Source organism: Hemiscyllium ocellatum, chromosome 10, assembly GCF_020745735.1.
Source record: "Hemiscyllium ocellatum isolate sHemOce1 chromosome 10, sHemOce1.pat.X.cur, whole genome shotgun sequence".
Classification (NCBI taxonomy): Eukaryota; Metazoa; Chordata; class Chondrichthyes; order Orectolobiformes; family Hemiscylliidae; genus Hemiscyllium; species Hemiscyllium ocellatum.
In genome coordinates this window covers 98,324,091-98,340,747 of record NC_083410.1, presented here as the reverse complement: position 1 = coordinate 98,340,747, position 16,657 = coordinate 98,324,091, and the positions used below count along the sequence as shown (strand labels likewise).

General features: G+C 40.4%; 1 protein-coding gene across 1 annotated transcript in view; it reads right to left on the bottom strand.

Annotated features, from left to right (window-relative positions):
• cfap61 (cilia and flagella associated protein 61) overlaps window positions 1-16,657 on the bottom strand; it is a 236,030-nt gene that overhangs the window by 36,563 nt on the left and 182,810 nt on the right. The window contains exon 24 of the mRNA XM_060831159.1: window positions 3,419-3,624. Within this exon, the coding sequence (XP_060687142.1) occupies window positions 3,419-3,624 (206 nt within the window). The remainder of the gene's footprint in view (window positions 1-3,418; window positions 3,625-16,657) is intronic.

Below are 16,657 nucleotides of genomic sequence, written 5' to 3'. Positions count from 1 at the left end.
GCACATGAAGCTTATGCTAAATGACATTCTGCTTAGCTCTGTGCATAAACACCATAACAGTCCACCAGGTCAATCAATATGCTGAACTCTGAATTAAAATCCATAACAGGACAAAAATGCTGGATATATATAGCAACTCCATTACCTTTGAATAGAGAAGAGATAAATGAATATTTCATATACAGATTCTTAATCGTGGTGGTCAATACTTAAAAGATTAATAATTATTTCCTCTTTGGATTCCAACTGAGTCGGTATGTATTTCCAGCATTTTTGATCTTTATTTTGAGGTATTTTCCAGTATTTCTAGCATTTGTCTTTATTGGTTCAAGACAACAATAACACACTAATACTAACAGCATCTTCACCAAAGGGGTTTCATCAATAAGTAATAATGGATTGTTGGTGCTGAGGAAAATAGACCAGCATGACATTCCATTTACTTGAATTGCATCGTCTTTGATGCACTTCACTACCTTCAATTTCTCAGTATAATTTATTTTTTAAATGTATCCTAGAATGACTCAAGACATATCTATATACTGATGTCTATGTTGGATCTGCACAAAGTATTTAATAAACAAAATACAGCAAGTCCACAAATATTTTATGATATGGCCAATCATTCCTTATGTGTTTTATTTGAAATATTAACAACATTCTCATTTGAACAAATGCTTTTCATGGCTCAAATACTTCTTCATGCACACATTGTGCAGCGGCAAAGTGCAAGGGCATGTGGATAGAGCTGCATTTAATGTGAAATTAAATGGATCTAAGTGAGGTTTGCAGCTGTGTTGAAATATATCTGTTGCTTCTGAGGTAAAAGCAACACAGTTATGAATCACACAAATTTTTTCAAAAGACTTAGTCCTTAAAAATAAAAGTGCCACATTTGTATGAATGACAATTCTTCAAAATATATGATAAAATTATTAAGCAAACTTATAAAATCTAACCTGATTTACAACTGGGTAACAGGAAATTACACAGCCGCAGATCATCTTAAGATGTGAAGTGTTTCATACCACATTTGTGTTTGTGACTGCACAAATGTACTGTGGAATTGCTATTATCAACCAATGGAGTTCAAGAGGTTCCAGATACCACTATTAATTTACAAGTAGAGCTTCTATAGTTCAGGTTGGGGAGGAATAATATGTCTGCTTGTTCCTAGCACTTACATTGTTCAAAGTGGCTCCTTTAGCTGGATGGCATAACCCAACTCTTTATGTCATTCACATAAAGAAAACAGCCCCTTGTTTATCCAATGGACAACAACAGAAGGAGTGAAGTAGGGAAATAATTCCACCAAAGTTTTCCCAATGTCTTGCAATAACATATTAGCTTCAGCATCCAATTTAAAACTGATTTAAGATTATAATCTGGTATTTCTAACTACATTTCACATGTCACAATGTATAATGGAATTGTCATAGAGTCATATAGGATGGAAACAGACCATTGGGTCCAACCAGTCTATGCTGACTATAACCCAAACTAAACTAGTCCACCTGCTTGTGTTTGGCCTATATCCCTCGAAACAATTCTCATTCATGAACTTATGCAGATGTCTTTTAAATGTCCACCACTTCTTCTGGAAGCTCATTCTACACATGAACCACTCACTGTGTAAAAAAGTTGCCCTCGTGTTTTTTTACATCTTCCTCCTTTCACCTTAAAAATATGTCCCCCAGACTTGAAATTCTCCACCCGAGGGAAAAGACACCTGCCATTCATTTTATCTATACCACTCATGATCTTATAAACCTCTAGAAGGGCACCTCTCAACCTTATAACTCAAACCCTCATTTTCTGTTAACATCCTGGTAAATCTTCTATCAACTCTCTGCAGTTTAATAATATCTCTTCTATAACAGGGCGACCAGAACTGAACATGGTACTTGAGAAGAGACCTCACAAATGCCCTGTACAATCTCAACATGAGTCCCAACTCCTACACTCAAAGGTCTGAGTAACGAAGGCAAGTGTGCTAAACATCTTCTTAACCTCACTGTCTACAAACTTTAAGAATTAGTTACTTGAACCCTTAGGTCTTTCTGTTCTACAGCACTGCTCAAAGCCCTACCTTTAATTATGTAAGTCCAGCCCTTGTTTGTATTAACAAAATGCAATACCTCACATTTATCCAGATTAAACTCCATCTGCCACTCCTCACCCTCAGTTCATCAACAGCCCTTTCTAGTCTTAGATAACCTTATTCACTGTCCACTATACCACCAATTTTGCTGTCATCCACAAACTTTCTTTTTAATTCAATCAGCCTTCCTCATATTGGCTGGTGATACAACCGAAATCTATCAGAATATTATTAAATTCAAGCTTGTCAAAAAGTTAATCTATTCTTTCATGTTATTATTGAATTATTTTAAATGCCCACCTGATCTAACAACACAATTTTAGTTACTACTAAATTACTAATTAAACACACTTCCATATTTCCTGCAACTGTCAATGCTGACAACCAACTGACAGAAAACAATGCAGACACTCCTCACTGATGAAAACAGGGCCTTTTACTATTTGGCTGTGTGTATTTTTTATGAAGCTATGAACCAAGCTCTATTCTCTTCAATCTCTGTATGCAGTCAAAAATATTTCAAATCTACTACTTCCATAAAGATGTTCTCATTGAGTTGTTTAGACAATTTGCATATTGCAGGACATCAGGATACAGATGTAAAATGCTGAGTCTTATCTTAATGGTTGAGCCATCATCAACTAAGTTAGGGTTAAATTGGTTCCAAAGAGTGGGTATAAATACCAACTACACTCGAATTGTGATGACATATACATTGTGGTCTTGAGGGCTTTTATGCACGATGCTAGTGTACTACCTGGATTCAAGTCTCACCTGCTCCCGAGGTTGTCATAACATCCCTGAGGAAGTTGATTAAGAATATCTATACTGTGATCTTGAGAAGGTATTTTATATATAAACAACTATATACAGTAGTAAAGGAATAAGCAAAGATCGCTCCAGTATGTCTGAGTTTTGGGCTGGCATCCCATGAAATTCTACCCTGCTTAAAAGAAGAATGTCATGGTAAAGGAAAAATTTTTTTAAAGTAGGGTATATGAATAGGAAGGGTTTAGAAGGATTTGGGCCAAATGCTGGCAAATGGGTCTAGGTCAAATTGGGATGGCTGGTTGACACAGATGAGTTGGACCGAAGGCTCTGTTTCTATGCTGTCTGACTCTATGACTCACTAAGCATCAATTTGATTTGGTGGCATAGAGAATAGCACACTATCTCTGATTTTTGATGACTGGATATGACCTATTTTTATTCTTTTTCCCAGACAACATCCATCACAATTGTACATGATCTAATTTGAAAAATCAGCCTTAAATACCATAAGAAAGAATATGTATACGATACCTATTTTTACCTTACCTGTACAAATCTGAGATCAGGCCTTCGTCAAAGCGAGAACACAAATTATTAAGGAGACGCTCATGCTGTCCATAAAGGCAGATATAGTTGGAGACTGGAAAAGATTTTAGTGAGAAACAAGTGATGGATTCTACCATGCTGTATTGGTTCAAATGAATTTCAAAGTAGTTCCCTGCATTGACACTTCCTGTGATCAGTTCACGTCCCTAGAAAAAGGACAGAAAATAATCAATGTAACCCATTCTTACTAACTGAGTTATATATTACAAATTGATTTTCTGGATGACAGGAAAGTTTTGTGACGTTCACAATTTCCTTGCCCAGTAGGGCAATACTAGCTTGATCCAATATGAACCAATGTATAGGTGAATATTTGTCAAGATAAAAAATGTGAACAAACTCCCACTGTAGAGGGTATTTTAAAAAAGGCTCTCACATTTCAAATACCATACATAAATGTATTTCAGACAGATTTTCACAGGTAAATGTGTCTAATTGTCTCTTAGCTGACTATATCCCATTTCTGCCTCCATTATACTGGATCTAGATATTTATTATACATCTCTAAAGCAGGTGGGATGTGAACTCAGACCTCCTTAACCTTTGAACAACAAGAGCCCCCGCAGGTTGGATCTAAGCTATACCATCCAATTAATGGAGGCCATATAATAACCACGATGAGCTGAACATGAAGAGTTTCATCACTGAAAGTGACACTTGCTAATAGCCATTGCCAGGTGGACAAGCAGGAGACAGGAAGAATGCAGCAAGCCAAGCAGCCTTAGGAGGTAGAGAAGTCAACATTTCCGGTGTAAGCCTTCTTCAGTACTGGGGGTAGGCATAGAGGAAGCTGCAGATAAAGGAGGTGATGGGGGGCAAGGTAGTGAAGTAGAGTTATGTGAAGACAAGCAAAGGGTACGACCTGGTTAGTCAATGGGAGAAATGAAACCGGTGGATGGCTGGGAGGAATGGAAAGGAGGGGGAAGGGCTGGGTAGGGAGTTGGGGGAAGAGAAGGGAGGTTATTTGAAATTGAAGAATTCCACGTTGAGTCCTCCAAGTTGTACGCTGCCCAGGTGAAAGATGAGGTGTTGGTCCTCCAATTTGCAGTTTGGTTCATTGTGTCAATGGAAGAGGTCAAGGATGGTCATGTCAGAAAGGGAATGGGAAGGGGAATTAAAATGGGCAGTGACTGGGAGTCCTGTCAGCCCCTGTAGGCACAGCTGAGATGCTCGACAAACCGTTCCCTAAGTTTATGTTTGGTCTCCCCAATGTACGGAAGACCACATCAGGAGCCTCAGATGTAGTATGTTATGGACTAGGCCAGACCACTCAAAATATTCTTAAGTAGGCAGCCCAGCCCTTTGCAATTTGTTTCGCTAAGTGTACAGTGAAAATCACTTGGAGTAAGTTAGCTAGGTTGACTACAATGTTTTAAAACAGACAAAAAAAATTCATAAAATTCTACAATGAAACACAAAGAACAGAATAAAGAACTCCTATAGAACTCAGTCTATCCAAACTAGACTTAATTATGTTGTTCCGAATATACACAACAGTCCCAATAAGCAAACCCCTTAAACACAGTAAAAATGAAACAAACACTTAGAGGTTGAAGTTAGAAGGGCAGAAGGAGAGCGAGTTCAGCAGTCTGTTTCCACACAGCCTACAGCTGAACTCCAAGTGAATTGTTCAGCCAGGGACCTGGCTTGACTTATATAGGTTATTTCTAAAAATATAAAAACTTTGGCCTAAAGACTCATCTGTTTACATATAAACAAAAAGGCCTCTCAATACCCTTCTATCTCTGTACCAAACCCAGCTATTTCAGAGCCAGAGAGTTTTAATGACCCCCCGGATAAACAACCAAGGACACATATCCTTAAGAAAAGGAACAGCTTTTAGAAAAAAAGCTTTGTTACACTTCCCCCTTAAAAAAAATGAACCATCAATATCAAAAGTTGGCTGCTTTTTTAAAACCCTTCAAAAACAAACTGATTATTAGTATAAAACACACAAATCCACTATACTAACTACACACGCAAACATTCACAACCACATACATATTCAGGCCATGGCACCTCGCCACCGAATGCCTCCATATCTCATTCAAGTCTCAACAACACATCAGCAAAGATGTTTTCGTGACCTGCCACATGCACAATTGTCAAATTGAATGGCTGCAACAACAAGCTCCATCTAAACAGTCTGGCCTTTTTGCTCTTTAATATTTCCACAAATGTTAATGGGTTATGATCAGTGTATACAATTGTCTCAGATGCATTGCTGGTAATATAAACACTGAAATGTTGTAATGCCAACACCAAGCTCAAAGTCTCTTTCTCCACCATTGGATATTTCTGTTGGTGAATGTTCAACTTCCTGGAAAAATACCACTTGGGTCTTTCTATTCCCTCATCATCCTCCCGCAGGAGCATCACACCAACATCCACATCACTGGCATCGATAGCCACGTTGAAAGGCTTTGTGTAGTCATGTGTGGCAAATACTGGGCTAGTGGTGAACACAGCTTTTGGACTGTCAAATGCTTTTTGACAGTCTGCTGTCCACTGAAATTTCTTGCCCTGTTTTAACAATTTGGTGAGTGGAGCAGCCACACTGCTAGAATTCGGGACAAACTTCCGATAAAATCCACTCAATCCCAGGAACTGTAGTACTGCTCTTTTTGTCAACGGTGTCGGAAATTCCCCAATTACTTTCATTTTTGCATACCGTGGGGTCATCTGTGTCCAATTACATGTTCAGTAACACGACTTGGGCTTTGGCAAATTCAATTTTACCATCAAGCCTGCCTTCCAAAGTTGATTGAACAAGTCCGATAAATGTTGTAAATCTTCCTTTCATGAGTGATTAAAAATCACCAGGTCATCAATGTAAACAACAGATTTGGGTAATCCAGCAATGACCTTATTAGTTAGTGTCTGAAATGTGGCTGGAGCGTTTTTCACACCAAATGGCATGACTTTGAACTGACGTAGTTCATTTGGTGTTACGAAAGCCGAAATTGCCTTTGCTCTCTCTGACAGAGGTACCTGCCAGTAGCTTCTGAGCAAGTCCAACTTAGAAATGTAAGTTTGCTTGACCCACCTTTTCGACACAGTCCTCCAACTGCAGAGTTGGATATGCAACAATCTTTATAACGGTGTTGACTTTGTGATAGTCCACACTCAACCGCTGGGTACCATCTGGCTTTGGCACCATGACTATGGATGAGCTCCAGTCACTAAAACTCACTTCAATTATGCCATCTTGGAGAATGCGTTCTATTTCCTTCTGAACCCGTGTGAACTTGAAAGGGCTATGCCTATAAGGATATTGCTTAATCGGAACAGCATCTTCTATAACTACATCATGCACAATCAGGATAGTACCCCCCCGGTTTATTTTCGCATATCTCCCTATGTGAAAGTAATAACTCTTTCAGGTTAATTTGATTTTCTTGTGGAAGTTAACTCAATATTTATCCCAATTTTTGTCAACTTCCTCATTGTCCAATTAGATTTGAGGTATGTCCAATTCAGAATCCTCTGAACTTGGTTCTTCCATCTGTGCTGTAATCATTAACACCTTCTCCTCTTGCTTTCCTTCCCTATCAAAATACCTTTCGAGCATATTCACATGATACACTCTGTGAGATTTCCTCCTGTCTGGAGTCCTTATCAAGTAGTTCACCTCATTTAATTTCTTTTCGATTTGATATGGTCCTCTAAACCTGGCTTTTAAAATTTCACCCATTACTGGAAGTAACACCAATACCTTATCCCCAATTGCAAAATTGCGAATTTGTGATTTCTTGTCTGGTTCTTCTTTCATTGTATGCTGTGATACTTTTAAATGCTGCCTAGCCAACTCTTCAGCTTGGTTTAATCATTCTCAAGAATTTGTCACATAGTCCAAATGGGTGGTCTCTGAATTCTGACTTATTAATTTATCCTTAATCAATTTTAATGGTACACTTACTTCATGCCCAAATATTAATTCAAATGGGCTGAATTAGGCTGATTCATTTGATGTATCTCTGATCGCAAAAAGTACAAACAGAATTCCCTTATCCCAATCATCTGGATAATCCTGACCACAAGCCCTCAACATGGTCTTTAATGTTTGATGCCATCTTTCTAGTGATCCCTGCAATTCTGGCTGGTATGCAGTAGATTTGAATTGCTTTATTTCCAAGTTATCTATAACCTCCTTGAGTAGCTTGGATGTGAAGTCTGACCCTTGATCTAACTGACTCTCTCTCGGTAGTCTGTATCTAATAAAAAATTGAGTAATTCTTCTACAACCCTTGTAGCTGTGATGTTGTGTAATGGGAGTACCTCTGGAAATCTAGATGATACATCCATTATTGTTAATAAACACTTATTCCTACTTTTTGTTTGAGGTAGTCAATCAATCAAGACTCTTCTGAAAGGTTACTCAAATGCTGGAATAAGTATTAAAGGTGAAGGTTTTATTACTGCCTGTGATTTTCTGATTAATTGACATGTATGACATATCTGGCAAAATTCAACGACATCCTTATGTAGTCCAGGCCAGTAAAAATGTCTTTGTATTTTAGCTTGTGTTTTCCTCACCTTCTAAATGATCTCCAAGTGATAGCTCATGCAACACCTCCATTCTATACCCTATTGGCAAAACAATTTGATGAACTTCTGCTCATTTCTCATCTGCTTGAATGTGCATTTCCTCATTAAGATATTATTTGTTAAGTAATAAAACATAGGGATGCATTCACTCTCCATCGCTATATATGCCTTTTGAATCAACTGTTTTAAGTTCTTATTTTTCTGCTATAACTCAATCAGCTTAGCAGAGCTAAAGATACATGTATTTACTCCTGATTTGTACCACTTTTCTGATCAAGAAAAGTCCCTGATAAAACTACATCATCTTCCTTATCTGTGCGTTTTGATCTGTGCCTCTGTGATCTTGTGACCACACAATCAGGGAAGATCCCTGAATAAATGCTCTGCATTTCTTCAATTGCTTGAGTCTCCAATGGCTTTTCAACTAGAGTAGGCAGAACACCTACCGGTGAATCAGCTATATCATTTACAAGGACAAATGGTATTCCTGGAGCTGAGAGTTTGTCCAGTATTCCTACCACAAATTCTCCACTCACCTCTGGAAATTCTAGCCTCAATTTATATAACTGAGTGAGCCTGACGTCGGGGGTGGGCAAGTTGTTGGAGGGAATCCTGAGGGACAGGATGTACATGTATTTGGAAAGGCAAGGACTGATTAGGGATAGTCAACATGGCTTTGTGTGTGTGGGAAACCATGTCTCACAAACTTGATTGAGTTTTTTGAGGAAGTAACAAACAGGATTGATGAGGGCAGAGTGGTAGATGTGATCTATATGGACTTCAGTAAGGCGTTCGACAAGGTTCCCCGACTGATTAGCAAGGTTAGATCTCACGGATTACAGGGAGAACTGGCCATTTGGATACATAACTGGCTCAAAGGTAGAAGACAGAGGGTGGTGATGGAGGGTTGTTTTTCAGACTGGAGGCCTGTGATCAATGGAGTGCCACAAGGATCAGTGCTGGGTCCTCCACATTTTGTCATTTATGTAAATGATTTGGATGCGAGCATAAGAGGTACAGTTAGTAAGTTTGTAGATGACACCAAAATTATAGGTGTAGTGGACAGCGAAGAGGGTTACCTCAGATTACAACAGGATCTGGACCTGATGGCCCAATGGGCTAAGAAGTGGTAGATGGAGTTTAATTCAGTTAAATGTGAGGTGCTGCATTTTGGGAAAGCAAACCTTAGCAGGACTTATACACTTAATGGTAAGGTCCTCGGGAGTGTTGCTGAATAAAGAGACCTCGGAGTGCAGGTTCATAGCTCCTTGAAAGTGGAGTTGCAGGTAGATAGGATATTGAAGAAGGCGTTTGGTATGCTTTCCTTTATTGGTCAGTATATTGAGTACAGGAGTTGGGAGGTCATGTTGCGGCTGTACAGGACATTGGTTCGGCCACTTTTGGAATATTGCGTGCAATTCTAATCTCCTTCCTATCGGAAAGATGTTGTAAAACTTAAGAGGGTTCAGAAAAGATTTACAAGGATGTTGCCAGGGTTTGGGATTTGAGCTATAGGTGGAGGCTGAACAGGCTGGGGCTGTTTTCCCTGGAGCGTCGGAGGCTGAGGGGTGACCTTATAGAGATTTACAAAATTATGAGGGGCAGGGATAAGTTAATTGGCAAAGTCTTTTCCCTGGGGTCAGGGAGTCCAGAACTAGAGGGCAAGGTTAAGGGTGAGAGGAGAAAGATATAAAAGAGACTTACGGGGCAACTTTTCACACAGAGAGTGGTACAGCTATGGAGTGAGCTGCCAGAGGAAGTGGTGGAGGCTGATACAATTGCAACATTTAAGAGGTATTTGGATGGGTATATGAATAGGAAGGGTTCGGAGGGATATGGGTTGGGTGCTGGCAGGAGGGACTAGATTGGGTTGGGATATCTGGTTGGCATGGACAGGTTGGACCGAAGGGTCTGATTCCGTGCTGTACATTTCTATGACACTATGAGTGCTTTTTGTCTCACCATGGATTCCTGGTACCAGTATCTTTTCTGGCAATAGTGCCTCAGGAGTACATATCTCCTCATCCTTCAGCATTACAGACTGGGAAGATCCTGTATCCCTTAATATTGTAACCTCTTTACCTGCTCCTCCTGGCCTATGTGAATAAACTTTACCTTGTATATTTTTTAAGCAGATCTGGCACTTCCTCCTTAACCTAACTCTGATCATCTGAAGCAGTTGTCTAACATCCCTTGTGCTTTTAGTTACTCATCCAATAGAACTTCCAGTCTTGTCTGGAGATGTAGTGGACAGTGAAGAGGGTTACCTAAGATTACAACAGGATCTGGACCAGATGGCCAAATGGGTTTCTCCTAGCCCACCAACACTGTGATTTCATTTGGCTCACTTCATTACACTGAAAGCACCGGAGCTTTGTAACTGTTTTGTCCCCCTCAAGAGCTTCTTTTTTACCCTGTGGTAAGTTATCCTTATGATCTTCACTGAGATCTACCTTTCCCTTTCCATGTAAGGATTTCTCTTTGTCCCAATTTCTACCCCTCATGGACTGAAATTGATTCTGGAAGCCAAACTATGTCTTATGGACCAGCTCATAATTATCAGCCACATCAGCTGCTAACCTAGCCATTTTAACTCTCTGCTTTTCCACATGCGTTTGTACTCCTTCCTCGCTAAGGTTACATTCAGCCGTTATCTCCAGCTTTTTAAGCTGACTTTCCTTTTTAGGTGTCAATTTCTGAAGTTCAAACGCTGTCTTTTTTCTTTCTCTTTTGCTAAAGCTATTCGTTCTTTTTCCCTCTCTTCTGCTTTTAATTGTAACTCAAACTGTTTCATTCCTGCTGCCCTTTCCTTATCTCTCGCCTCTAACTAAAGCTGCTTCATTTGCAATTGAATTCTTACCATCTCTACAGATTCTGATGGTTTCTCCAGCAAGTTTGAAAGCTGAGCTACTGCTTTAATTATCTCTCCTTTCCTCACAGAAGCAGCTCCAATTCCAGCTTGTCTGCTAATTCCTGCAGCTTGGTCTTATTCACCTTTTGCAAAATGTCCAAAGTCACCTCATCCACTTCTAGGAAGCTTTTGGTGAGTGAAAGAGCCATTACTATCCCAAGCTTTGTCTACTCAACCAAACCAACACTCAAAATAAAGACACTAACACCAACTCGCTGTTTAAAATCCCACAATAAACCCCCAATCTGTTATGGATTAATACTTTCTTAAGCAGGCAGCCCAGACCATAACTTTGCAAATTGTTTTGCTAAGTGTACAGTGAAAAGTACCTGAAGTAAGTTAGCTAGGTTGACTGCCAGGTTTTAAAACAGACAAAAATATATTCACAAAATTACAAAATGAAACACTAAAAACAGAATAAAGAACCCCTATAGAACTCAGTCTATGCAAACTAGACTTAATTATGTTGTCCCAATAAGCAAACCCCTTAAAACACAGTTAAAATGAAGCAAAGGCTGATAGGAAAGTTAGAAGAAGAGAGAGTTCAGCAGCCTCTTTCCACACTGTCTACAGATGAACTCCCACTAGTTCTGGACTGAATTGCTCAGCCAGAGAGCTGGCCACACCCCCTTGACCTATATAGGTGACTTCTAAAAACATAAAAGCTTTGGCCTAAAGACTCATTTGTTTATGTATAAACAAAAAGGCCTCTCAACACCCTTCTAGCTCTGTACCAAAATCAACCGTGAAGGAGTCCGGAGTGTTTTATGACTCCTCTGAAAAAAAATCAATGGTACAGTATCCTTGAGAAAAGGAACCGCTTTTAGAAAAACGGACCAGCTTTGTGACAAATAAGCTAGGTTGGAAGAGAGGCAGGTGAACCTCTGTCTTTCCTGAAAGGACTGTTTGGGGCTCTGGATGGAGGTGAGGCGGGGTGGTGTGCCGACAGATTTTGCATATTTTCTGGTTGCATGGGAAGATACCTCGGGGTTTGGGCAGGGTTAGTGGGGAGAGTGGCGCAAACCAAGGGCTGTCAATGGGAATACTCCTTGGGGAAGGCAGAGAGGGGTGGGGAGGGGAATATGTTCATGGTGGTGGGGTCCAGATGGGGTTGGTGGAAGTGTTTAAGTATGATGCTTTAGATGCGGAGACTGGTCAGGTGGCAGGTGAGGACAATGGGGACGCTGTCTTTATTGAGTTGGGGGGGGATTTCGAGAAGTGGAACAGGGATGCAGGTGGTGCGGTGGAGGGCTGTTTGGATAACATAAGGAGGAAAAGTGTGTTGTTTGAAATAGGTGGGCATTAAGGATGCTTAGGAGTGGAATGTCTCCCAGCAGATGCGGTGGTGATGGAGGAATTGGGAGAACAGGACAGAGTTATTGCAGGATACTGGGTGGGAGAAGGTGTCATCCAGGTAATTGTGAGAGTCTGTGAGTAATATACCACCAGTCTCTGCAACCAATGCATCATCCTTCTGCCAACTCCAACTATACCCCACAACCAAGTACATCCTCCCTACACCACCCCTCTCTGCCTTCCACAAGGACTGTTCCCTTCAACAGCCTTTGGTTTGCGCCGCTCTCTCCACCAACCACGCCCACACCCCCAGGTACCTACTCCTGCAACCGGAAAAAATACAAAACCTGCCGGTACACCACCTCCCTCACCTCCATCCAGGACCCCAAACAGTCCTTCCAAGTGAGACAGAGGGTCACCTGCCTCTCTTCCAACTTACGCTTACTGCATCAGATGCTCCCGATGTGGTGTTCTCTATATCAGGATGACCAAACTTAAACTTAGGGAATGGTTCGCCGAGCACGTCAGCCGGGCCTGCAGGGACCGACCAGACCTCCCAGTCACCACCCATTTTACTTCCCCTTCCTACTCCTTTTCTGACATGACCATCCTTGGCCTCCTCCATTACCACAACGAATCAAACCACAAATTGAAGGAACAACACCTCATCTTCCGTCTGGACAGCCTACAGCCTGGAAGACTCAGCATTGAGTTCTCCAATTTCAAATAACTTCCCATCCCCTGACTCTCATCCCAGCCCCTCCCCCTCCCTTTCACTTCTCCCAACCACCGATTCATTCATTCTTCCCATTGACCAACCAGATCATACCCTTTGCCTGTCTTCACCTATCCCCACTTCACCACCCTGCCCCCGCTACCCCTTTATCTGCAGCTCCCCTTACACCCACCTCTAGGCCTGAAGAAAGGTTACACACAAAATGTCAACTTCTCCACCTCCTGATGCTGCTTGGCTTGCTGTGTTCTTCCAGCATCTATAGTTTTTTTGTCAATAACCACCGCCAGAGCTGAATGGAAAGCAGTAGCTACTTTAAAATCAAAATCCAAGAAAATCTAGTTTGGTTGAATATTTACTCATTTTGAAGTGCAGGTGATCATTGATAGGAAGTGTTAATATTTGGAATTGGTAATGACCTCTCAAACCAGCTCTGAAGACAGATTTCAGTAGAACAAGTTTTGACATAAGATTGGTGAGATAACCACAGAATCTGAATCATAATAGCTATGAAAAGACTATATTCAGCTTATGAAACAAGAGTACATAAATTAGTTGAAACTAGTTGAATTGAGGTTGGCATTTCGCAACAGAATTGTAAACTTATAGCGTATGATAATGGCCAATGTGGAAGCCACAAAAACTGCATTTGTTCAGTTCCAGTCCAAAGTATGCTAACTCCTCATATATTAAAAATGAGATGGAAAATAAGATCAATATGAAAAATGAATCATTGCATTGCAGATGCTCATAAGCTAGCATTTGTGTTGCTTTGATTCTCTGTCCATATGATACAGAGTGTCTCGCTATGTAGTTCTAGTGGATATTAGAAAGAAGAATTTATGTTTAGAACAGATTTAAGAAATTGTAGTCAAAATGTGCTCTAAATTGTGTTGGTTTTTAAAAGTGTTCAATAAATGCACAAATGTTCACATGCAGATAATGTGTAAATATATTAATAAAGACAACCTTTATTTAGCATTCAAATTATTTAATTGGTGAGTATAAATTAATCTCTTAGTAATTCAAACATCATTTGATACAAAATGCTTTTAAAATATGCTTGTTAGTGTCACGGCATCTGAGGAATGAAGCGCAATTTGAAGAATCTTCCTTAACTCGTAGATTTGCAATTTTAACCTGAGAGTGTGGCTACTTTTGTGGGTGAAACATGATTCACCAAACTGTACCTACAAGTACTGAAAGCAACAAATGCTGGCAATCACAGCGGGTCTGACAGCATCCCTGGAGAGAGAGCAAGCTAACATTTCAAGTCTAGATGACTCTGAACAGACCTGCTGTGATCTCCAGCATTTGTTGTTTTCAGTACAGATTCCAACATCTGCAGTAATTTGCTCCTGAATCTATAAGTAGCTTGACTGATCATGTCAGATTCTGACCCAGGGGATATTTGTTGGAGATTACACAGATTTATAAATCCTGATCTTTTGCACTGGCTTAGCCAATTCCACATGGATTATGCTAAAGTTACCTGCATAAACAGGGAACATCTCTAGGACACATGCACTAAACAACTTCACTGCTTCAACTCCACCTCCCAGTCCTGGAGTACATGCAAGTCCTGGGCCTCCTCCACCGCCAAATCAAAGCCACCCGACAAGTGAATGAAAAATGCCTCATCTTCTGCCTTGGGGCCTTTCAACCACACGACATCAACATCGACTTCACTAGTTTCCAAATCTCTCCTACTCATCCCAAATCCATCTCTCCAAGGCACTGCCTCTTGACCTGTCCTACCTGTCTATCTTTCTTCCCACCTAACTGCTCCACCCTCCCCACCGACCATCACTATTACCCCCACCCTCTTCCACCTTTCACCTTCCGAGCTACCTTGCCCATTACCCTACTCCTACTGCCCTATTTATCTCTGTCTCCTTCCCCCTCCACATCCTTAATGAAGGGCTTATGCCCGAAACACTGACTCTCCTCAGATGCTTTCTGACCTGCTGTGCTTTTCCAGCACCACACTTTTCAACAGGAATAATAAATGACACCCTCTATTCACAAATTATGTTGGATTAACTGCAACAACAATATTCAAAGCCTGAGGATCACTTCTGCAAACAACAACAGAGAGATTCAGTCACCTGTGGCTTCACCGTGTGGTTATATCACTACCAAGAGTAATTAACTGACTAAGGATATCACACAGTCTGTGATTGGAGACTGAATGTAGGCTGCAGATATTTAGATCTCAACTATATGTGGATGAGCAATTAGTTGAAAGTTCTAAACACATATTGCCGGAGCAACAAGATATAAACACTACAAAGTGCTGTCTCACAATGTATGTAGTTTCAGACTGAACACTGTAATAGCTACTGTAAATGTTATGCTAAGAAATAGGATAACTGCATTGAAATTGGCTCTGCAAAACTTGAGGATATTTGCTAGAACACTTATTAATGTGTGGCTACAGCAGCAAGAAGCTGAAATTTATTTTGTTATAATTGCAGCTATATTAGACAGTAGTTAAGTTTAAAACTTAGCTCTGAGGATTAGACTATAAGACTATAAGACACAGGAACAAATCTGCTCTGCTATTCAATGAGATCATGTCTGATCTAAGTTAAAAATCACACAACACCAGGTTAGAGTCCAACAGATTTAATTGGAAGCACACTACTTATCGGAGCGACGCTCCTTCATCAGGTGATTGTCTGATGAAGGAGCGTCGCTCCAAAAGCTAGTGTGCTTCCAATTAAACCTGTTGGACTCTAACCTGGTGTTGTGTGATTTTTAACTTTGTACACCCCAGTCCAACATCGGCATCTCCAAATCATGTCTGATCTAGTAATCCTCAACTTCACTTTTCTGCCTTAACCCCATAATCCTTGATCTCCTTACTGATTAAAAATCTCTGTCTCAGCTATGAATACAGTTAAACACTCAACGCCACCAGCCCTCTGGGGTAAAGTATTCCACTGACTTACTATTGTCTGTGAGAAAAAAATTCTTCCTCATCTCTGTCTTAAGTGGGTGACTCCTTAACCTGACATGATGCTACCTGCTCCTGTACTTTCCCACAATAGGGAAACAACCTCTCCACATCCCTCCCCTCAAGCCCCCTAAGAATCTTGATTTTGATCTGTTTGGAGTCCAATTACAAGTAGCATACTGCAGGGATTGATGTTAAGTCCAATACTTTTTATCATTCTTAATAATAATCCTGAATATTTGCTTTGGGAACAAAATTTGTAAATTTTCAGATTTGTGTGAATGTCAGGACTGCAAGCATTCCTTAGTGCAGATATTGATGTATTAGGCACCTATTTCAATACAAATTAGTGGTTCAGAACTCCTCTGCCCTTTTCCCCTGTATAAATTAGGCAATTGTCTCCATTTCACCTCAAATTGGTCAGCATTAAACAGTCTTTCATTACTAAAGGGCTTGACTTTGAAAACAGGAGGTTATGTTGCAGTTATACAAGGTGCTGGTGAAGCTAAACCTGGAGTACTGTGTGTAGGTTTGGTCTCCTTACTTGAGAAAGGATGTACTGACACTAAAGGGGATGCAGAGGAGGTTCACTGGGTTGATTCTAGAGTTGAGGGGGTTGGCTATTGAGGCGCGACTGAGTAGACTGGGATTATATTCATTGGAATTCAGAAGAATGAGGGGGGATCTTACAGAAACATATAAAATTATTAAGGGGATAGATAAGGTAGAAGT